Genomic DNA, 23877 nt, shown 5'->3' on the forward strand with positions numbered 1-23877 from the left:
CCAAATGCCTCCTGTCGGCAACTTCCGCCCTTCTATCTAAACGTCAAAACCCCAGGTTCGGAACTGATGTGTCGCGCTTTCTCCGCACTCGGTCTTTTTAGAACTCTTTCCCGTCGGGGTGCGTGGAGTGAACTCGCGGGTCCGTGAGACCCGAAAATTGAGAGCTTCTTTGCGCCCCGGCACCTGCACCCGGCGGCTCTGCGGCTGTCACCATGGTGAGGGGGGTAGTTTCGGGCGCTCGGGTCGTAGGGCTACAGAGCTGGTGGAAGGCAGGGGCCCTGGGGCGGGGGCCCTGGGTGAGGGGTGGTAGGCGGAAGGGAGGTACTGCTGAAGGGAAGGGTGGGCTCGGTTGAGTGAAAAAAAACTTGTTTGGGGGACACAGAGTCTGTTAAATTGCCGGCTTCGCCACGTGTTGTGTGTCGTCAGTGCCAGAGCCTAGGGATATCCCTGTGCTATAGACAGAGCTTAATCCCTCTGCCGCCTCGTTTTATTGCTGAGGAAACGGAGCCAGGCATACAGCACAGATCTGCCACATCTGCCCTCTTTCTACTGAATCTTTAGTGTTTCTCTGCAAAGTTGTATTCCCACGTACCTTCCTGGTGGTTGCCGCAACGTTTATGTGATAGCGGTTGAAAACACCGCAGCTGATACGTAGTACCTGGTTGACTGTCACTCGGCATTATTCTCTGTGCTGGAGTTGACTGCGTCATTATTTTATTTTTGCAGTCTTAAAATACAAATGGACTGTGGCCACATGTTTAAAATAAAAGTGGCCATGTAAAATAAAACTGCCCCTTAAAAAGCAAAAGGGGATCCGAGGCGTTGCTGGTGACAGCAAAAGAGTACAACCACTTTTGAAAGCATTTTGGCATATGACCACACAAAAGACTTATGGGCGCGTGTTAATTCGCTAAAAACTGGGAACAACCCAAATACCCATCAGCTGGTCAGTATATCCGTACATGGGACTCAAGGCAGTAACAAGAATTGAGGTACTGATGAATGTAACAACGTGGGGGATCTCAAAAGCCTTAAGTGAAAAGCTACACGCAAAAGGCTACAAATTGTTAATATGTAAGTTTCTATGCTCTGCAAAAGGCAAAACTAGAGTAATATACTACACACAGATTGGAGGTGGAAAAAAGGATTGCTTTCAAAGATATACAAGGAAGTTTTCTGAGGTAATGGAAAGACTCTCTTACTCTGATTGTGGTGGTTACAAAACTGTTACAGTTTGTTAAAACTTAAAACTATACACCTGCACCTTAAAAGGGCACATTTCATTATATGTAAATTGTATGTAAATAAAACTAACTTATTAATTTTTTAAATAAAAAGGATAATGATGACGATATCGAAAAACCAGATTACTGATGTTAAGAAAAAAAAAAAAAGAGAGAGAGAGATCCTGGAATCAGGTCATCCTTTTTGTGGGGCCAGTGGATTTTGGAAGTTCCTTTCAATGAACAGAAACTTTCACTGAGATTACAGATGTGAATCCTGATGCCTGATATCATCCAGGATCAAACATTTTTTAACTCACTTGACTAGGCTTAATAGCACAAGAGTTACTTAACCAAGTGAACATTTGGATGACATAAGGCCTTCTATACTTCATATGGTGCTCAGAAAGTTTTTTAACATAATTCTGTCATTAATTTTTAAAATCAATGTTTCTGGCATTGTTACAGCCACAAAACGAATATATTGAGTTACACCGGAAGCGCTATGGCTATCGTTTGGATTACCATGAGAAAAAGAGAAAGAAGGAAGGTCGAGAGGCTCATGAACGTTCAAAGAAGGCAAAAAAGATGATTGGTCTGAAAGCTAAGCTCTACCATAAACAGCGCCATGCTGAGAAAATACAAATGAAAAAGACGTAAGTGATCATTTCTTTGTTGTAACAAGTTAATGTCTTTTTAGTAATAGGTTTTAAAACGGATAATCTTGAATCTTTTTCTTTCTTGATAGTATCAAGATGCATGAAAAGAGAAACACCAAGCAAAAGAATGATGAAAAGACTCCACAAGGAGCAGTACCTGCGTATCTGCTGGACAGGGAGGGACAGTCCCGAGCTAAAGTACTTTCCAATATGATTAAACAAAAACGAAAAGAGAAAGCAGTAAGTAATGAAAATTGAAGCATTTATTTCTTTTTTGTTCAGGAGAGAATTACTTAAATTTAATCTTAGTTTTTTTCCTTCAGTTTAATTGGATACATGAAATCCAGCTACTATTCCCATTATTCAGGTATCAAAGTCTTTGTAAATTTCATTTTGTATTATTTAATAAAATATTTACTTTCTCATCACCAGAACACGTTAGTGTTTAACAGCTTTTTAAAAATGTATTAGAATACCACACATCTTTAGTGTAAAAAAAAGTACTTAAAAAGTTAGCAGTGCATCTCAAATTCAGAGTTTTAACAACTTCCTACATTTGACACCTCCTAGTGTTGTGCTCTTGCAGAGAAAGATACGACTGCTGTTTTTTTGCTGCCCTGCTGTGCTAAAATTTGTTCAGAAGTAGAATAGTGAAAAACCCTCTAATTGATTTGACTTAAATAAAAATTCAGAATTTTTAAAAACATTACTGAATTGCGCTTGTGTCAAATTAGGTTAAATTCTGCTAAAAACAGGAAAAGATATAGGTACTGTTTTTAAACACCTGTGGATAAATTGACAGAAATCTAGGTAGCAACAGAATATGTGGTATCTATATTTAAAGAATTTTCAGTCTCCAAATTTGATTTTAAAAACCACAGTTTTTTGGTGTGTAAGAATCTACATTTAGAATGGTATAACTTGAGCACCAAAACAAACTTTAGAGGTTATCTACTTAACCTCTCCTCATTTTACAAATAAAAAGACTGAAGTCCAGAAGGTTGTAAATCATTCTTCATGCTCACAGATCTATGAAATGGTAGAACTGCTTCTAGAACCTATGTGTTAGTAATAAGTCAACAAAAATTTTTAGTATTTTTTTAAAAGTTACTAAATACTTATTTTCCAGTGTTTATTTTGAGAGAGAGCAGGGGAGGGGCAGAGACAGAGAATCCCAAGCAGCCTCCTCACTGTCAGCACAGAGATCATGTGAGATCATGACCTAAGCCAAAACCAAGAGTTGGACATTTAATTGACTGAGCCACCCAGATGCCCCAAAGTCAGATTCTTTATACTGCCTTTCACTTTTTTCAAACAATTTGCATTCTAGGGAGGTTCAAAGTATGTGGTGATGATTTTGCCTTACTAGTAATAAAATCTAACCGTTCACTTGAGGTAAAAATAGATATATTAAGAGGTGGAAACAGTCTTCTAATTTTACATATGAACTATTTGGTAGTCAGCACATATAGTGTCAAGAAGTCACTGACTTATTACAGGTGGCATTTTTCATCCATAACAAGCCATTAAGATTTTTAGCTTAAGCAAACCATTTTATTTAATGTGTTCATAATATGAAACTTCATTAGTTCCAATTAATTCGGGGCTTGTGAGGAGACAGTACAGACCTCTAGGAACAGTTGAGCCAAAATCTTGTTGGTTTAGGAAAAAAATTTCATTTTTCATTCTCATTGCCGTTTACTAACAAATTTAAATGATGGTCTGTTTTTAGGGAAAATGGGAAGTCCCTTTGCCCAAAGTTCGTGCCCAGGGAGAAACAGAAGTATTAAAAGTTATTCGAACAGGAAAGAGAAAGAAGAAAGCATGGAAGAGGATGGTTACAAAAGTCTGCTTTGTTGGAGATGGCTTTACTCGAAAACCACCTAAATATGAAAGATTCATTAGGCCAATGGTAAGTCCCTTGAAGAGTGGGATGGACTAAATATTCGTTGCTGTGTTAAATTGGGTAAAGTAGAATTTCCTGAAATTGATATGAAAAGAGATTGAAAGACATTTTTTAGGCTGTTTTTGCTATTTTAAGTTATTGACAGGGATGGCTTAGGAATTTTCCTGTACTGTCAAGAATGTTGTCTTCATAAGAAACGAGATGAAAAGTAGTTTTCATTACAGTGTCAGTGGATCCTGATTTTTAAATAAATGGCATATTAGAATCTTCATTTTCCACATGAAGTCATTTTACTCATTCAGCAAGTAATCTATATACCTGACACTTGTTATATTTAAGAACAGTTCAAAAACTTCAGTAGGGACAGTTTTTTTCAAGAAGCAAATCCTATTTATTAGGGCAATTAATGCTTTTGAAAACAGTATGTAATCACTGGAAAAAGAATTTAATATAAGAGTGGGACTTTAATTTCCTTTGACACCAATGGTCAAAACCAGTCTCGTCCCCTTTCCCAAGATGTAATTGAACATATGGTTGACCCTTGAACAACTTGGGTTAGGGATGCCCACCACCTGCACAGCTGAAAATCCACATATAACTTTTGACTCCTCAAAAACTAAACTAATAGACTGTTGCTGGAAGCCTTACTGATGGCATCAACTGTCGATTAACACATATTTTGTATGTTAAGTGTATCATATACTGTATTCTTAAAGCTAAAGAAAAAGGGGCACCAGAAAAAAAGGGGCACTTGGGTGGTTCAGTCAATTATGCATCTGACTCTTGATCACAGCTCAGGTCTTGATCTCAGGGTTGAGTTCAAGCCCCACATTGGACTCTGCACTAGGCATGAAGGCTACTTAAAGAAAAAAAAAAATGTTAATATCATTAAGGAAAAATAAATATCAAAAAAAAGTCTTCATGTAAGTGGACTTGTGCAATTCAAACCTGTTTTTGTGGGTCAGCTGTGTATTTTTGCAAAATCCCTTTAAACAGACTGAATTACTCTCCCCACTGGATATCTAACCTGCTTAGAAAAACAATCAGAGGAAGGTTGGCAGTGTTCCCGTTTCTCAACCTGAATAATTTTTAACGGATTAAAATGTTGTCAAACAGTCTGTTTCTGTAAATTTCTGTCAAAACACAGCTGTGCCCTTTCATTTACATAATGTCTATGGCTGTGTTTTCCTGAAGACTTTTGAGTAGTTGCAGGAGAGACCATATGGCCTGCAAAACCTAAAATGTTCACTATCCCTTTACAGAAAACCTTGACCCGTCCCTGGATTGTATCATGGATGCCTCTTATTTTGATTTCATATTCATAATCTCTTAAATCTAGTTTGGTAACTTTATCAGTTCTGTAGGGAGAGAATATACTGGTCATGTTGTTCTAGGCTTTCTGTAGCTTGACAGGTAAGTCTCTTATGGTGCATTAGTCAAAGGGCATTCCCAACTGTGTAAGTTTATTACAAGCTTCATTAAAGAGTCCATTACTAAGTACTTGATGTACCCTTACCCCATACGTGGAAAAATCAAATTTAAGAGACTGCAGAGTGTTGTGGATTCTAAAGTGCTACACCCCAAGAGGCCATATCTAGGTGACTGAGTGACTGTGGTCTCTGTAAAAGATGTCTGGGCTTTCTCCAGTCTTTGACCAGTATTACCATCAATGAAAAGCTGACAGTCCACCCCACCTTTTTCATCATGTAAAATAGCTAAGGTATATAGAGACATGCCATTTAACCTGGGGAACAAGTCATTTCACATGTCAATCCTTATGTTATAAAAAAAAAAAAAAAAAAGGGGGCGCCTGGGTGGCTCAGTCGGTTGGGCGGCCGACTTCAGCTCAGGTCATGATCTCGCGGTCTGTGAGTTCGAGCCCCGCGTCAGGCTCTGTGCTGACAGCTCAGAGCCTGGAGCCTGTTTCAGATTCTGTGTCTCCCTCTCTCTGACCCTCCCCCATTCATGCTCTGTCTCTATCTCAAAAATAAATAAACGTAAAAAAAAAAATTAAAAAAAAAAATGGGAGTTGTAAGGTTATAATGCTTAAATGAGCCATTTGTACACTTCAGCACAGTGCCTGGCATATAGCAAGTTCTCAGTAAATGTACGTAACTACAGAGGAAAATCTGAGTATGATGCTAGGTAAAGCTCCATGGTAACAACTCCAGGAGTATGTGTTTGGAGTTTTTCCCCCATGTATTTATCAGGTTTGTAGTCTGTAGAATTTATAAATATTTAATTGATGCCTTAAGATTTGACATTGTTCAATCCATGAGGATTTTTGTTGGGGAAGACCATTGGAAAAGCAGATGATTGCTCATCGTTAACATTTTAGACTCGTAACGTTTTTGTGTTTGACTTATTAGGGCTTACGTTTCAAAAAGGCCCATGTAACACATCCTGAATTGAAAGCCACCTTTTGCCTGCCAATACTTGGTGTAAAAAAGAATCCCTCATCCCCACTATATACGTCTTTGGGTGTTATTACCAAAGGTACTGTCATTGAAGTGAACGTGAGTGAGTTGGGCCTTGTGACACAAGGAGGCAAGGTTATTTGGGGTAAGTAAAGTTGTGAATATGGGGCTGCTGCTATTATAACCCTAAAATTGAAATTTTTAAGTTGGTAGGAAGTGTGTAAGCAAATTTTAATGCAGAATTGCTGGATAAGTAAAAATGATGTAAATCAGACTTAAACTTATGAAAAATACTTCTGTAGACACAATAGTTATGAATGTGATTCTTTTTAGTTTGGATTATTGATATCAGTTTATAAAGTGTACTAGATTTTTAGATTTATGGCTGTTTTAAGAGAAACTATGAAAGAAGCAGATGGAAAGTTACAATTATAAGTAACATATTGGAAGGAATTACAATTCCCCCAGGAATGGGGGAAGGGAGACCTACATCAAACACATAGCCACACTATTTCAATAATAATTAAAAAACAGAAAGATGCCATGCCTCGTTTTCTTGGTTTTCTGCTTTTAGTGTCCAGGTAAGCTTTAATGTTCTTCAAAATTGAAGAGTACACTCTGACTTCTTGATTGAGTCTTTATATGAGTCATTAACTCCTACTTCATATTGGCAGACATCAGTTTTAAAATTGGTTGCTAGATTAACTTGAAACTTAATGAAAACTTACTGCATTTTCTAGTAAGAAAAGTGTGTGGAAAAGCAACAATGCTCAGGTAAATCCACAAGGGCTTGTTAATACAACGTACTAACAGAATGGAGCTGACTACTATTTGTAGAAGTGTAACAACAGTATGTAAAAATTGCCTCCAGAACTTGTTTGATTTTGAGTGATTTTGTAAAATCTCATTGATCCTACTATCGTTTATTTTTTTCTTTCTTAAAAGTGTCCATTAGAAATATTTTGGGCAAAGTTAATTTTTATTAGCTAAATCTCTCCTTTTTCCCACGTTGTTTTCTTCAGGAAAATATGCCCAGGTTACCAACAATCCTGAAAACGATGGATGCATAAATGCAGTCTTGCTGGTTTGACAGCACTTTCAGACAAGTAACTCTTGACAATTACTGAAGACTACTCACCCGTTAAGAAGACACCGTTTCTGTGGTGGTTCTCCAAATACTGCCCAACAGCCTTACATATCTGCAGCCTTCAAGAGAACTATTTATTCTATTGTAAGAAACATTAAAATAGGCTTATTTACAAATTGGTCTTTATTTTTTAGTCTGTTGAGCATTTAGGCATTCATAAATCTGAATAATGTTTTAAAAAGCAATTATAGAGGAGCTGGGTAGCTTACTCAGCACTCTGTGCTGACAGTGCAGAGCCTGCTTGGGATCCTATGTCTTTTCTCTGCCCCTCTCCCTCTCTCTCTCTCAAAATAAAGATTTAAAAATACATTTAAAAAAGATTTAAAAAAGCAATTGTAGAAGTATCTTGGTCTGTATCTGCATTAAGAAGTGGATACTCAGCAATGCAGATTTTTTGTTACTGGAAAAATTAATATAGTTGAAAACACCTTTTATCATAAAGGTTCGTGCACACTTAAAACTAAAGCCTATGCTAGGAAACTGTCATTTCTGAGACCTTACCTGAAGTCTTTTTTCTTCATTAATCCTAAGAAAGGTAGTGTTAACCCCTGGTAACCTTTGTTTATAAGGTATTTAAAGTACAGGAGAGAAGGCACACTACAGTAAATAGAGTTCAGAAAAATCTTTTCACCTCTAGTTTTGTATTTTACACATTTTTTCTTCCTCTCAGTCATGTATACTTCTATCTACTAGGAACTGTATTTTCTACTCAAACTATATGGAAAAAAATACACTAAAATGTTTATACTTTCATATATTTAACAGGGTTAAAAATGTAAGTAATTCCAGGTAAAAGTTTTAAAAACACTGCACTGATGCTCTTTATGAGCAATTTGTTTGCAGTTAACTTGAATGATACAAAAAAGATAATGTTTCAGGTTTTGTAACTTAGTCAAAGTGCTCTTGTGATGTGAATGTTTGTAGCTCTGAGCTTTTAAGGTGTAATATCACATTAATCTATAATCACGTTAATGGTTTTAAATTGTTTATTTTTAAAGTCTGTCTTGAAAGTACAACCAATGTGATTAATTGTGCCTTTAACAAAATTATTTTATGTCTAAACAAATTCAGTTATCAAAACACAGGCCAGGAAACGATCACAAAACATACTACTATTAAAACTTAAAAAACAAAACAAAAAAAACTACCAAGAAAACAAACATGAGTACCTCAGTAAGACTTGCTCTTCTAAATAACGTAACATCTTTCCTAAATACTGTAAACATAGAAGTTTTAGAACACATACACACTTAGGAAAAGAAAGCCTATTTCCTTGGGAATGACTATCCAGTATGATACAATTACTTTAGGATGACAGAAGCTGAACTTTTCTTAACAATTAAGATTTTAACGACTGATTTTTGCCACTAATAGAAATGGGGAATGTGTGAATGACTATGTTTTGGAAGGTGGGGGGAAAAAAAGGTTAAAGGTAAGCACAATACTACAGAACTAAGGTCTGCTTATCTTTTAGAACCCAAAATAAGCAAATTAACTATCATGTACAAAGAAAGCTTGATATTAAATATACCAACAGAAGCCTAACATTTGTAACTAATAACACTCATGAAAGACTGGCTAACACCCTAACATCAGATTAGCCACTAGTGGACATACAAGGCAGAAATTTCTAAAATGCTATTACACAGATGGGTAATGTTAGTATAAATTCTTTATTTACATTAAGATCTGTATCAGTTTGCTGGTGTGACCAAACCTTAGAAGGTAATCCCTAACGGTAAAGCAGTACTTAATAGCAGGTATTCAGATACTACGTTAAGACTCAGTTTGATGTAATCATAAACCTTCAAGATAATTTTCTAAAGTCACTGAAACAATTTTAGGTAGTGTCCTGGTGGTCAGCTAAAAGTGAACCATTGATCACCAGTAATTGTTACCTTGCCATGTTCATTCTGCAGTGAATGGAAACACCATGAATATAGACATTTTAAGTAGAAGACTGACATTCTGTCATGCTATTTGATTTTATAAAAAATCATAATAGATCCTCTCACCTTTAAAAGTTGTAGAGGAGCTTTATAATAAATTCTTAAATATATTTCTGTGATGTCTAGCAACTGGAGAATTTAAACTTGAAAGCAGAACTAAAATTTTGCTAATATTTATGTTTTATATTACATAAGGAAATATATAAGTATTTACACAAACTGAAGTGAAATCTTTTCCAGAAATAAAACTTCTAAACAGAAAAAAGCAGTCCACAAAGGACTATAGCATGTGACTAGACACTCAACAACTAGACTGGCTGGCTGAAATCAGATTTCAGTCCTCTCTAATTCTGAAGTTTTTCCAATGCCTTGGCAAAAACTAGGTATCTGATTCGTTTTATTCAGATTCCTTATTGAGGACAAATTTTGTTATCAATTCTATACTCACTGAGTACAGAACTCATTTACTGGACACGAACATGTTACCATGACAGTAAGGTTTTTCTACGTGACCTCACTTTCTCTACCATCTACAAACCCCCAAAATAACATTCTCTGTCAGAGATAATATGTATCAAAAGTTTTCTGGTATGCTAAGCAAAAAGTTCTGCAGTTGCTGAAAATGCTCTTACTGTTTAAGAATAAACCAAACAAGTTTAACAAGGTGAGTGTATACTGTTAGTCCTCACTTACACACGAATAACTGATTATTTTGTGAACTCAGCAACTATATATTCACCTATCAAGAGTTGTCAGCTCAAATTTCTTAAACTATACCCGAGAATAATGAACAGTCCAAGTAAAAAAGTAAAATATCTAAGTGTTAGGTTTTTAAATCTATTGTAAGAAATTAAAAATGGAAAGGTTAAGAATTTACTAAATCTTCCAATCTTTATTTCCCTAATTGTGGTAGTAAAGTTTCTCACAAAATCTATAAAACGGCATCAACATGATAGATACACTAGTACTAGTACCAGTCATACTTATTTTTTCGACTAATCAGCATTTGTTCAGAAAACAAATGGCCAAAGTGCTTTAATTTTTCATCTGGAGTAAAGTCATCTGGCTTGCCTCTGAGCAGTAACGAAGGAAAATGTAGGGGATACAAGCATTCAAAATTTACTGTCATTTTACCTGCTTAAACAATTAGCTTATTAGATCTAAAATATCAGTATCTCAAAATAAAATTTAATGACCTCACCTGACCATAGACTAGGATAAAGCATTCAACATCAATCCTTAGCACCTCAGATAACGGCAGAAAGACTTAACGTTTTTTTTCCATGTAAAGACCAATTCTGTTTTAAAAACAATCTAAATGGTCTCAAAGCATTCTCCACAAGAAGCGCAAATCTGAGCACACCTAATACTTAATGAGAATTTTTTTTTTTAATTTTCCTAGGCAAAAGCCTTTGCTACAGTAACAATGTATATATACAGGCTAGCTTGTAACCTGTCCTCAAGAACAAATTAAGAGTGAGCAAGACCAGAGCAACACCCAAAGCCTCCAATTTGATATAAGCTTTTAACTGTAGCTCCCTAGGCAGATTTATTCTTGTCATCTGGATCTAAGGTGGTGGGGGCATGGTCCAAATCTACCCAGGTGTGGATGCCAAGGATATAAGCTGGCAGACAGGCAGGCAGACCTTTTGGTAGGAATCACTCTCTTGAGTTACGGAAGTGGACAAAAGCTAAGGAGAATATACAACTCTAGAGTAAAGGCAGTGGCAGAATCAAGGAGAAGCCTTAGGAAAGGTTCTCACACTTCTGAAGTATACATGTTAATTGGATGAGGACAAAAGTATAGTCCCCAGCTTCAAATGAAATGTATATAATCATGAGTGCCGACATGCCGAAGTTAAGTCCCTAGCAGTATTGTTAGTATAAGATGTTGTAAAGATGGAATTGGAAACAGATTTTGTACCTTTCCTCAGACACAAGTCAAAGGAGGAAACAGCATCTACACAGCTACGAATCAGGAGGCCAAAATACCACCTTCATAAACCCTTCACCATAAACTTCTGTATTTGTGCTGTCATTTAGTTGAAGTATATTTTCACGTACTGACGTTTTTGTTTTGACATGCCTACCTTTTAAAAAATGATTAGTTTTGATTTTTTAAGATAAAACTTCCGGAACCTTCACCAAGTTTACTATTAAAATCCATAGTATAAAAGATTTCTGTGATCCTTACAAGTAATGGAAAGCCTACTACTTTCAGCTTAATTTATATTTTCTGAAATACTAATGGTCAGGTGTCCCAATTGTTAAAGAAAATATAGTATGATCTGGTTTCCCCAAATCGAAACATGGTTAATAAAAATAAAAAATTGTACTTACACCAAACAGCCTGAAAAATTAAAAAGAAGGGTGAATCCTAGGTCCTAAGGGGGAGGGAAAACTGGCATCATAAATAAGTTCAAAGTAAAATTTTAGAATTTTTGCCCTGTGCCCCATGCCATTTATTACCATATTTTAAAAACAACAATTATGTTACAAAGAAGAGGGTTCTAGCATCTGCATTTCTTCTTGACTCATGTCAGCTTTGCTTTCTTCTTAGCAGGTCCTTTATGCCCTTTGGCCTTCCTTCTTAAATTCCGCCTGTCGACCACAGGCACCTCCACCTCTATCTCCTCTGAGCTGCTATCCACAGTTTTCTCTGCTGACTGTGTAAACTGATCCAGTTGCTCCGAAGACGCTTCAGACTGTTCCTCTGACTGGTTCTTCTGTCCCGCGTTCTGTGCAAATGGCACATCTTCAAGTTCAACCTCTATCAAAGAACTCTGGGGAAGAGCTGTAGATGTTTCTTGGGGCTCAGGTACCCCCTCCTCACCCTGGTCTTCCAATGAAGAAGTAGTATTGGGCGATAAATTTTCAGAGATGGACTCCTCAGAAAATTCAGCTATCACAGAGTTTGGAAAACCACTGTCAGATCGTTCTTCATTTGGGACAGTACCAACATTGTCTGAACTCCCAAAATGGGCTTTCTTTCTGGAAACTAGTGGTAGTTTCTCTTCAGTGTGCCCTTTTTCATCAGATGGGCCTTCGTCTAGCAACATTTCTGAGTCAGTTATATGTGAGGTCTAAAAATAAAACACCTGGTGAACAAACCTTTGCAGTACAGTTCTTACATAAATTATTCGCAGACACTAATATTCAGTGACAATGAACTGCATTTTAAAGAATTCAGTACTCAGTCACTTTCATTAATCAGGTGTGCATACTCTGAACACAAGTCAATTTTTTCAAAACTGATGTGATCATTTGACTCCTCCTTTAAAGACATAATAAAGGTACTTCGGACATTTTAAACTTCCTATGAAGTTTCTTTAAAACCATCAATGAACTAAAACTTCTTGGTGTCTTGCTCTTACTTGAGCCACAAGCAAGAGTCCTCTGGAGTGTGACACTGGGCCATCCCACTAAGTTTGACTATGACTTCACTAGATGAAAGGGAAGGGCAATGGAAATTTTATTCATTTATTTAGTGAAACACTAATAAAATAATGCCATACAATAGTTGTTCAGCCTTAAACTGGAACATTCAAAAGTAAAAATGAAACTCCTTTTAAAATATTCCATCAGGTTTTCCCCACTCATCTAATCTCTCTCCCCAGTTAAAACGTGTTAAAATGGTCAAAGACTACATAAGCAACAGGTATTCAAGTATTTGGTAAACTATGTTTTATCTGTTTTTCTAAGCATTTCTCTAAATCTACAAACAAAACTCATTGCAGGGCACCTGGGTGCCTCAGTTGGTTAAGTGTCCGACTCTTGATTTCGACTCCGGTCACGATCTCACGGTTTAGTTCCTGAGAATGAGTCCCATGTCGGGACTGCTCTGACAGCACAGAGCCCGCTTGGGATTCTTTCTCCCTCTCCCTCTGCCCCTACTCTGCTCATTCTCTCTCTCTCAAAATAAATTTACTTAAAATAAGTAAAATATAAAATAAAAAATTCATTTTGTTAACGTAAGTCACATATGTATGAATAAGGTTACAAAGATTAGAATTTATGGAACGTTACGGATTGCATTATTTTAAAATACCTAATGTAGTGTGATAATATATAATTAATTTTCCTGAAGGACTATATATATTAAGTGGAGGAAAATATATCCACTGCAATGCCCCTTCCACGTCACCAACACTGGAACAGGTGGACTGTAAGAAATTATCTCCCTCTTACCTTATCCTGTGCAACAGTCTCAGGAGGTTTTGAAGATTCTGCCACCACTGGAACAAGAGTTGCAGAGTCTTCACTGGAATTAAAAGACTGCAATTTTGTTTCTTCATCTAAAACTTCACTAGCGGAGTCCTCCTCTTCAGTCGTAAGTGAGGCCTTCAGAGTATCATCCATTATCTCACCATTCAGAGGCTCTAATTCAGATTCCTACATGAATGGGGGGAAAAAGTAAGTCAGGATACAATTTTAAGGTAACTTATTATTTGTCATGCAAGGAGAGTCCGTTCCCAGTCTCCACCTGTCATGCACCAGGACTCAAGATAAAGTTTTACCACATTATAGGACATGAGTTAAGGAATTAGTCTGAGGAAAAGACAAACTTCTCAGGCAGGGTCGGTAAAAATGCACAAGTAACCCAAACTCCCCCTGTTCTCATGGAGACAGCAGACAGACCAGGATGCTCTGCAGACACAGCGCAGGTCTGAGATGCAGTGAAGAAACCCTGTTCCCTTCTTGTTCTTCCTTTTTATAGGGCCAGCCTGATGGGCACCTTTTCAGTAAAAAGGCACCAGAGACTAGAGCTGATGCCAGCTCTTTACACAACACTTGGTCAGCACTTGACATCTTTGGGGCCTGTGGGAAGTTACGGTTTACCCTACCAAGGGGAGAAAGCACTGCCAGTCTTGGAGGAAGCTCAGTTTGGACACAGCTTCTTGCTGGAAGAAAATAGCCCTCGATCTGAGTTCATTTTCCAGTCAACTTTCCAGTCAACTCTGGCTCACTTTTTGAACAATCCTGCTCCTTACATCACATTAAATACGGAAATATCAGTGAGCTGATGACACAAGCCCTCCAATTATGAAATTCTTCCAATGTTTATCAACACAAAATATTTCTATGTAATGTTTAGTAGTTCTAATGAATCTTAGTGAGATTCTAATAGAGGACGTTTGATTACCATTTTAAAACTTAGAAAACTGATGCACTCAAGTGTTCAGAAATAGATCTGTCTGAATTATGTAGGATCCCTACAATCATAGGGATACTGAAATCAGGACTTAGAAAAATTTTATCTGACCAGACAATATATGGAAAATAGACTGCACACAGAAGGTATTTACAATAAAGTTCATAAAATGATCAACTAAGATAGGAAAAAATGTTGAAAGAAAAAATTGAGAAAAACATAGCAAACGCTTAAAAAAAAAAAAACAGAATGTTGGTAACTAAAAGTGAGAAGCAGCAGAAGAGAGAAATCTGTCCCTCAAGTTTTCAGTTTGGGAACAGAATGGAAGATAAAAAAAAAAAAAATTACAGGAAAAAAGGCCCAATACAGAAATAATAAGAAAGGATAAAGATTATGTTGAATTTAAGAAGATAAAAGACATCTGTCTACATAAAAATATTCAGGAGACAAGCAATATTGAAGCATTACAGTCTGAATCAATATTCAAAGTCTAGAGTTACTAGTCATCCCCACAGAGATGAGAGTTCAACCACTGGATTGGATGCATTTTCAAAGGAGAGAACATGAACCAAAGAGCAACAAGTCAAGAACTGAATCTTCCAGAATGTCCACAAATAAAGGGGAAAAAAGGAAGCAGAATAGCTAAGTAATAAATAAAGCAAAACAAAACTTCAGAGATAGGAAAAACCAAGAAACCAAAATACAGTAGTGTTATAAGGCCTACATTACACGGGACTAGAGAATATTGAAGAAGTCACAGTAATCGATCTAGGTACAGAAAGTCACTAAGTGTCACTGGTGACCTACAAGACTATGTGTGCACAGTGTATTGCTGGACAAATGAAACTGGTTACATGAAGTACGTACAGTATAATCTTAAGGATATTTTTTTTTTAAGAGAAAGAGAGTGAGAGCAATCACGAGTGGGGGGAGGGGCAGAGAACAAGAGCGAGAGAATCCCAAGCAGGCTCCATGCTCAGCACAGAGCCCAACATGGCGCTTGATTCCACCATCCTGGGATTATATGACCTGCGCTGAAATCAAGAGTTGGAAGCTCAACCAACTGAGCCACCCAGGCGCCCCTAATCATTAAGTTTTTAAGAGAACAAGACCACAAATATATATTCTCATAAACGTCTGGATGTGCATAAATCCCCTTTTTAAACATGTGCTTTACTGTCCAAATGTCCTACAACACAAGAAGAAAATGTCATTTAAAAACACAGTTTCACTGGGGCTCCTGGGTGGCTAAGTTGGTTAAGCAACTGATTTCAGCTCAGGTCATGATCTTACAGTTCGTGGGTTCAAGCCCCGCACTGGGCTTTGCATTGTGCTCCAAGCCCCGCACAGAGCCTGCTTGGTATTCACTATCTCCTCCTCTCTATCCCTCCCCCAATCAATCTCTCTCAAATAAACTTTTTTTTTTAATAAAAAATAAAAATATAGTTTCATGAAATAGAGGAGGCAGGAGCTAAAGTGGAGTAAGTTAAGAAAATAAAATTGGTGGGGGTGCCTGGGTGGCTAAGTTGGTTGAGTGTCCAACTTAGGCTCAGGTCATGATCTCAAGGCTGCTAAGTTGGAGCCCCGCATCGGGCTCTGTGCTGACAAGCTCAGAGCCTGGAGCCTGCTTCAGATTCTGTGTCTCCCTCTCTCTCTGCCTCTCCCTGCTCACACTATATTTCTCTCAAAAATAAGTATTTTTAAATTAAAATAAAAATGGTAATGTAGTTTCACTTATTAAGGTGCTGGCTAGACTTGGCAAACAGGTAAAAGATTTGTAAAGAAACTTAAGCATGTATGAAAGAAGAAATAAGGGATCTCTAGAGAACCAAAAGTTGAAAATACTGAAAAAAAAGAAAAGGGGTGCCTGGGTGTCTCAGTGGGTTAAGTGTCCGACTTTAGGTTTTGGCTCAGATCATGATCTCATGGTTTTGGGGGTTTGGGTCTCACGTCAGGCTCTGTGCAGACAGCGGGGAGTCTGCTTGGGATTCTGTCTCCCTCTCTCTCTGTTCCTACCCCACTCGCACAGTCTCTGTCTCTCTCAAAATAAATAAAACTTAAAAAAAAAAAAAGAAAGAAAGAAAAAAACAAGAATAGGAAGAAACGGGAGAATCAAAAAGATAAGGATAAACACTTGAGGAACTATAGAAATCAGGCCAGATAAAGTTTTCTCATGTTTAAAAAAATGAAGTTATTTATCCAGGAATATGTAATAAATTATAGTCAAAATATATAAATATATACACACATATATATATGTATATGTATGTGTGTATATATATATATATATAAATATATACACACATATAGATACTATATATATACGTATATATACAAATATATATACGTATATATCTATCTATAATTTTTGGTTTTGATGATGAATCTTATCCTTCTAGCCAAAATACAGGTACAACTGAGGGCTGTGGACCTTAAGGCACTGTAACTGGTTCTACAAGGTAGACCTTACAGTCCTATGATTTGTGTCACTTCTTAAATATGTTTAATTTCTCAAATTTTGTATTTTAAAAATACTGAGGCATCTTATTACCTAAACATCCTCTATTTTATCTTTGTTGTAAGTCAAACTTTTAAAAATTCACTTTGAAATACAAAATGATATTTGCAACTTTATCCTCTTCCCAACTCTAGTACTGGACCTTGTTTAGTATAGGTAGATGCTTTTTAGCATTAAATACAATTTCTACTACCACTCTAAAATGTATCATCATATTTTTCTAACGATATATGATTAAGAAAGTTAAAATTTAGTTTACTTTCATTCACTTTATTTGATAAGCAGGATCTCATACCTTTTCACCATCTTGCTTTTCCAGACGTGCCTGGGTTTCTGGTGCAGGCCGAGCATCCTTATCACTACTTTCGTCCTCAAATTCAATCACACTTTGTTCGGGTTCTTCTTCCAGGAATTCTTCTGAGCTCTCTGATGTACGTACAGTAGACTCCAATCTAGAAAAGAAAAAAATTCTTACTTGTTTTATTAAGGATGAATATAAACTTTCAGGAGTCTGTTAATCAAGTAACACTTTAAAGAATCAACTAAGTGTTGTTCAGTCAACAACTTCTGGTCCAAAGGCAGTCTCCTCTTCTTACAAACTTAGGTTCTTTCCTACCTTGTTCTCCAGTTTGAGTGGTAACGTCACCATCTCCTCAAGCATGTAAGCTAAATCCTTCTCTTACTCTCTACCCATTTATAAAAAGCAAAATTTGGCCCAGGAAGAAGTAGTTGTAAGGGAAACAAGCTCGCAGCTCTCCGGCTTCTGAGGTTTCAGGTCTGTAGGAAAGAGGAGGCAGCTAGTGAGTAGTATCCACTGCAGCTGGTCCTCGGCGACTCTCCTGTCGACCTCCACACGTCGTACCTGCCACCACTGTTGGTTGGAGCATTTGACATGGTGCAGCCAAGAAATGGTTACAGAGAAGCCCAGTCTGCTGCTCATAGGGTGGGAGTTTGTGAGGTAGGATTATACTTTGCAGCATAAAGCTCCAGAATATTTATGCAGGTTTTACGGAAGGAATTCTTCCTATGTTCATGCTGGAGTACATGCTAGCAGAAACCCCAGGAGGCTGCTTATGGCCAAAATGATACACAACACAAAGTATTATCTCTGAACTTCAGTGAGTATCATACTAAAATTCATCACGTGGATGCTCATGCAACCTTGAGATTGAGTAGCCGTCCAGGTCACGGGTTGGCTATCTAACAGAGGACAGCCAGAGAGGAAGTTTATACAGACCTTGGATCCGGCTTCTGAAGGATCTGTTCCAAGTAAGTTTATGTTCACAATGATGTGTTTCGTTATACAGATGAACTATTTGGTGATTCTGAATCAGAACTCAATGAAGGATCAGGAGATGAGGTAAAAAGAGAAACAAGAAGAAAGGCAACCATCCCCAGAACCTGTACAAGAAAATGCTGATAGCGGTTACTATGAAGCTCAGCCCGTGGCTAATGGCAGAGAGGAGCCTTTGGAAGAGTCCTCTCATGAACTTGAGCCAGAATCTGAAACAAAGACTGAAGAACTAAAGCCACAAGTGCAAGAGAAGAACGTAGAAGAATTAGAGGAGAAGTCTACTTCTCCTCCTCCTTGCTGAACCTGTGTCTCTGCCACAGGAACCATCAAAGCCACGAGTTGAAGCTAAACCAGAAGTTCAGTCTCAGCCACGTTGCGTGCATGAACAACGACTCTAGAGGTACAACCTTGGTCTCCCTCCTAGAGGACCAAGACCAGGCAGAGAGATGCTGAACAGAGTGAATCTGACAACTGTAGAATAATTTGCTATCCACACAGTCATCAAATTTCTGTTGATAACCTCCCACATGATATTGATGAAAATGAACTTAAAGTTCTTCATGAGTTTTGTAAACGCTGTGGAACTGCGCATCAATACCAAGGGTTTTGGGAGAAAGCTTCCAAACTTTGTGGGTTTTGATGACTCTGAACCAGTTCAGAGAATCGTAATTGCAAAACCAATTCTGTTTTGAGGGGAAGTACATTTAAATGTGGAAGAGGAAAAAAAACAAGAGCTGCAAGAGAGCAAGAAACCAGAGGTGGCAGTTATGATCGCAGGGATATTAGGTGCAATGATCGAGGTCCTGGTGGTCCACATGGAATAGTGGGTGGTGGAATGATGCATGACCAAGTTGGAAGAGGACCTCCTCCAAGAGGTGGCATGGCACAGAAACTAGGCTCTGGAGGAGGAACCAGGCAAATGGAAAGCTGCTTCACAGGACAACATCACAGAAGCTCCCGTTGCCAGTCTTAGCAGTGGTACGTTATGCATCATGTTTGCATTCTTGTTAATTTTTCTTTTTCTTTGGCTTTGGAATGTGACGGCCTTTTTGATCATTTTTTGATGTGAAAAGCATCCTCTATCAGTTAAACTGAGGTGGACATTATTTCCCCAATTCCATAATAGGATTCACACTATTAATTTATAAATCTAGACTTGGAGAATTAAGGGCTGAGAAATGACCGTATCTTAAACTATCTACAACAAAATGAACTTAACAGGACATGACCAACTGAATTCAGGTCCTCTGAGTCAAAAAAAACCCTCTGCTGCACATCTTAAGTGTTACTGTTTCTGCCTATTAATGTTGGAAACACAAACAATGCAATTTGTGCAACTGGAGAATCTTGTCTTTTTTCTTGGCTCCCCCCAAAAATACAACCGAACAGAAACTTGTTACGCACTCATCAAAAGGCACTGATGCTCACTCTGACTTCATTAACATGGACATCTGCAACAGGAGGCAACAGGGGGAAAAAAATCTTTCCTCTCTTTTTCCAGGAGAGAATAGTCTGTGAAGTGATGAGGGCATTTTATCTGCTTGCTGTGACCAGCGTGTGTACACATAAACCTTAGCAAGACTACAAGTATATTCCAGAAGGAACATAGTTATGAACCAAATAACAAAAAGAAGAACTTTAAATGCCATCGTCTTGAACACTAGACCAGATTTAGTAGCTCCATATCTAAGATTTTTCCACCTACCCCTTTTCAGTACAGGGATGGCTGGCTGCCCAACACATTACTCGTCCCCTTCCTCCTCTCTTTAAACTGTGTACAGTGAAAATGGTCTTTACTGTGTTTTTGTTCTCTGGTAATGTAATAAGCATGATGGTGCCTTCTATTAATACATCAGTCTTGCTGGTAATTCTGTACAGAATAGTGTATGAACTGCTGTGCTGCAAAGCCAAACAGCTGCAAAATGTTGAACAATCACTCAAGTATATAAAAACTGCAGTATCTTCAAAATCAGTAAAACTGACTAGCACATTAAAAAAAAAAAAAGAAAAGCAAAATTCCACAATAATTCTGGGATGTTCAATTTAAAATGCACGGCTATGTTCCCTTCTAAAAAAAGTATTACATCTAAATACTGCTAAGAAAACTGTAATTATCTAACCTCTTACCTTTTCACAAATGACTAGCCTCAAATATTTAGTTATATATGCCTTGAACATAAATTTTTCACAAAAATAAACCATTTACATCATTACTCAACTATTCCAATTTAAAATTATTTACATAATGAAATCAGCAGAGGTACAGAATTTTCTACTCGAGTAAAATAATTTCACAGATGAAAAGGCAAAATTATGAATGGTTAACTCAGAAACAGCAGGTAGAACTAGTAAGACAAAAATCTAGTTTTACTAAAAACTTGAAATCTTGCTTTCTTTATGATTCCAAGGAAGATAAAGGATAAAGTTTTAACCTGAGGGTTCTGTTGATTCAGCTGGCTATTAAGTTCCTAGAGGGGTTGACTGAACTTAACCACTTATGGTTATCGCTAACTTGCGTTACATCCAATAACCCAGTAAAATAAATCAGTTATAAAATAAAACTTAGGGTTTTTAAAAAAACTAAACCTCAGCATTACTAAAAACTACAGCTACTGGGGCACCTGGTGGCTCAGCTGGTTAAGCTTCCTACTCTTGATCTCATCATCTTGAGTTCAAACCCCATGTTGGGCTCCACACTGGCTGTGGAGCCTACTTTAAAAACAAAACAAAACAAAACAAACAAAAAACTACAGCTACTGGCAGAGCTGGTGATAATGACTCATTTGGGGTAATATAATCACTAGAAAATTCTCTGGGATTTTCACACGTTATGTGTGGCTTATTTTACTCTCTTACTATCAACTTCTCACTGTAACATGTCAAAGTGACACCACTGGTAACTGTAATCAGTAATCCTTAGAAGAATTCAAATACAGACTCTTACACCAAGGTTATGTGTACACAAACAAGGTAATAATAGACTCCACCTTAAATACTAAATACTAATTACATGAAAATAAGAATAACCAAATAATGAGAGTAAAATAAACAGTACTTGTTTATTGAAGCTGTAGGTGAAGTCTGGGGAGTCTTTTCATCTTCCCCTTGCGAACTACTAAATTCAGAATCCTGAAATCGCTTTCCAATCTTTGGCCGCTTTAGATGACTACTTCGAGTACGAGTGGAAACTGGTGTTTTATCATGACCTGAGAAAAAACCAGCAAAACTACAGTTAATTCATTATGTCTTGAAAGGATTACCTGTTACACTACACAGAAATTTAAGAACTATGCTAGCTTACATATATTCCCCCCCAATTACACATTTCTTTCTCTCATATCAGGCTAAGAAACAATGCCCATGTCTTTTTCTAAATTATGAAATAACTTTGCGTTATTCATTCCTCACATTTCTATATTGCTCTGGGCTGTGCAATATATTTTGCATTTTCATTTATATTCTCTCCCAATAATCTTGGGAAATAAATAAGGTAGGTATCACTCTCCCGATTTTACTGGTAAGGAAATGAGGAAAAGGGTGGTGTGATAGCTTGCTTTGTTCACACAGCAAGACCAGTGGTAGTGGTGGCATTAGAACACAGCTCTAAGTTTAACAGATGACCATAGGGGAAGAGAAGGAAAAATAAGGTACAAACAGAAAGGGAGGCAAACCATAAGTGACTCTTAAATACAGAGAACAAACTAAGGGTTAATGGGGGGATTGGAGGAGAGGGGAAAATGGGTGAAAGGCATTGAGGAGGGCACTTGTTAGGATGATCACTGGATATTGTATGTAAGTGATGAATCATGGGAATCTACTCCTGAAGCCAAGACTACACAGTATGTTGGCTAACTGGACAATTAAAAAAAAAACAACAACAACAAAAAAAAACAAAAACCTCACCTCTAGATCTTAGGTAAGTCTTCATTTACTCTAAGGGACATCCCCTCCCCCTAAATTCTTGTGTCTGACATACTGGTAAATCAGCTGAATTTCTTACCTTCAGAAGTACTTGCAAAGGCATCTTTTAGAGAGTCCATCTAAAACAGAGATACAGATTAAAGGCAAAACTTTTAGATCAGTTTTTCTCCCTATGAATCTACTTCACTCCGTGTCAAAGAAAACCTTTTGAAACATTTTTCAAGTAGTACTTTTTGTACTATTCATCAATTAAGGATACCTACTTAAGAAATTAAAAGGCTACGTTATAGCCTCAGGTTATGAGGCTGAGCACTTAACCAAGCCATCTAGTATGTTCCAATGCGACACACAGGGGTTTCCTAGTGTTCTGTCCTCAACTACCTTCTCTTCTCTGTCCATGTGCTCTCCCTGTGTAATTCTATCTACCACCTTTACTTCAACATCTATTTGCTGATGAAAACAAATACACAATTTAATCTCCCCAACTCTTTCCTGATTTCCAAAGCTCTCTTTCAATAAAATACGTATGTCCAACCAACTTCAGAACCAACCTGTCCCAAACTGAACTCTTATCTTTTCCCAACATTATTCTCTATCTTGGTTAATGGCAATAATAATTCAGTCAGCCATTCTAGCCAAAAACCTGAGGGGGTAATGACTTCCTAACCCTCATTTGGCGAACCACAAAGCCTGTCAATTCTGACTCTAATGAATCTCTCAAAACTGTCCCCTCCTTTGTATTACCAAAGCTTTAGTTCATGCCTTTATCATCTTGAATGAGAACTAGTCCAATAGCCTCATCTCTGGTATCCCTCGTTCTAACCACATGCTCTGTAACTCCCTCCAATCTAATGAAAGAAAAGCTTCCATATCACAAATTGTGCTCACTCTCTTACTTTAAAAACAAAAACAAACAAAAAAAATTTAATGGTTTATCACTGCCTAGAATACAAACTCTCAACCTCTTCAAAACCAAATGCCTCTTACGTACCAAATAGGCCATTTTCTTTCACACCTCTCCTTTTTACATGCTCGCCTTTGGAAAGCTCTAACCTTTGGCACAAAACTCCCACCTACCCTTTCCAAGTCAGCTTGGTTGCTACTTTACCTATTCCACTCCTTGGGCAGAATTAGTCATACTCTGCTATGTACCTTCAATCATTTGCTATATGCTCTATTAAGGCAATTGTAATCCTGAGGTTTATTTCCTTATTTAACAGTTTCCAATAACGGACCATCTACTTCCTCCCATGCTTGTAAGAACCATATCTTTGTACATCCGGTGCTTGCCACAGCATCTACTTTATTAGACCAACTACTGTTCATTTTTTATCACACACTTGCTGAAACCCTACAACAAAGTAGGCACAGAGACTTTAAGGCCTATTGATAGGACACAAACAAGGGTAAACTGTGACAGATGACTAGACAAAAATCCGGTCTTCAAGAAACCTGCAGTTCAACTAGACAAAGACACAAATAAAGATCAATAAATAAAAGATACAAAAAGTCTAAGAGAAATACATGTAATGTTTTATGTCCCCAAATAGGAAAAACCAAGTAGAAATACCATCACCACTTAAAGAATAAATCATGTATTGATCACTTCACAGTGTATATCAAAACATCAAGTGTACAACTTGTCAAAATGTGGACAATTTTTGTCAATTATACCTCCATAAAGCTAAAAA

The 23877-nt window shown here is 37.3% G+C and overlaps 2 protein-coding genes and 1 pseudogene across 4 annotated transcripts in view; 2 read left to right on the plus strand and 1 right to left on the minus strand.

Moving 5' to 3' along the window:
* The first annotated feature begins 59 nt into the window (after window positions 1-59).
* On the plus strand, window positions 60-7670 carry NSA2 (NSA2 ribosome biogenesis factor). The gene is made up of 6 exons (XM_049649642.1): window positions 60-215; window positions 1692-1879; window positions 1972-2122; window positions 3615-3794; window positions 6158-6350; window positions 7228-7670. The coding sequence occupies exons 1-6, from the start codon at window positions 213-215 to the stop codon at window positions 7293-7295; spliced, it is 783 nt and encodes a 260-aa protein (XP_049505599.1). The 5' UTR covers window positions 60-212; the 3' UTR covers window positions 7296-7670.
* A 650-nt stretch (window positions 7671-8320) lies between these two features.
* The window catches only part of FAM169A (family with sequence similarity 169 member A), a 72852-nt gene continuing 57295 nt past the window's right edge, over window positions 8321-23877 (minus strand). For all 3 annotated transcript variants that reach the window (XM_049649639.1, XM_049649638.1, XM_049649641.1), the window contains 5 exons: window positions 22266-22305; window positions 21321-21471; window positions 17267-17423; window positions 13490-13693; window positions 8321-12384 (listed from right to left, as the gene is read on the minus strand). In XM_049649639.1, the coding sequence (XP_049505596.1) occupies window positions 11836-12384; window positions 13490-13693; window positions 17267-17423; window positions 21321-21471; window positions 22266-22305 (1101 nt within the window). In that variant the 3' untranslated portion in view covers window positions 8321-11835. The remainder of the gene's footprint in view (window positions 12385-13489; window positions 13694-17266; window positions 17424-21320; window positions 21472-22265; window positions 22306-23877) is intronic.
* On the plus strand, window positions 17731-19589 carry LOC125935744 (ras GTPase-activating protein-binding protein 2-like; annotated as a pseudogene).

This window comes from Panthera uncia, assembly GCF_023721935.1.
Source record: "Panthera uncia isolate 11264 chromosome A1 unlocalized genomic scaffold, Puncia_PCG_1.0 HiC_scaffold_17, whole genome shotgun sequence".
Lineage (NCBI taxonomy): Eukaryota > Metazoa > Chordata > Mammalia > Carnivora > Felidae > Panthera > Panthera uncia.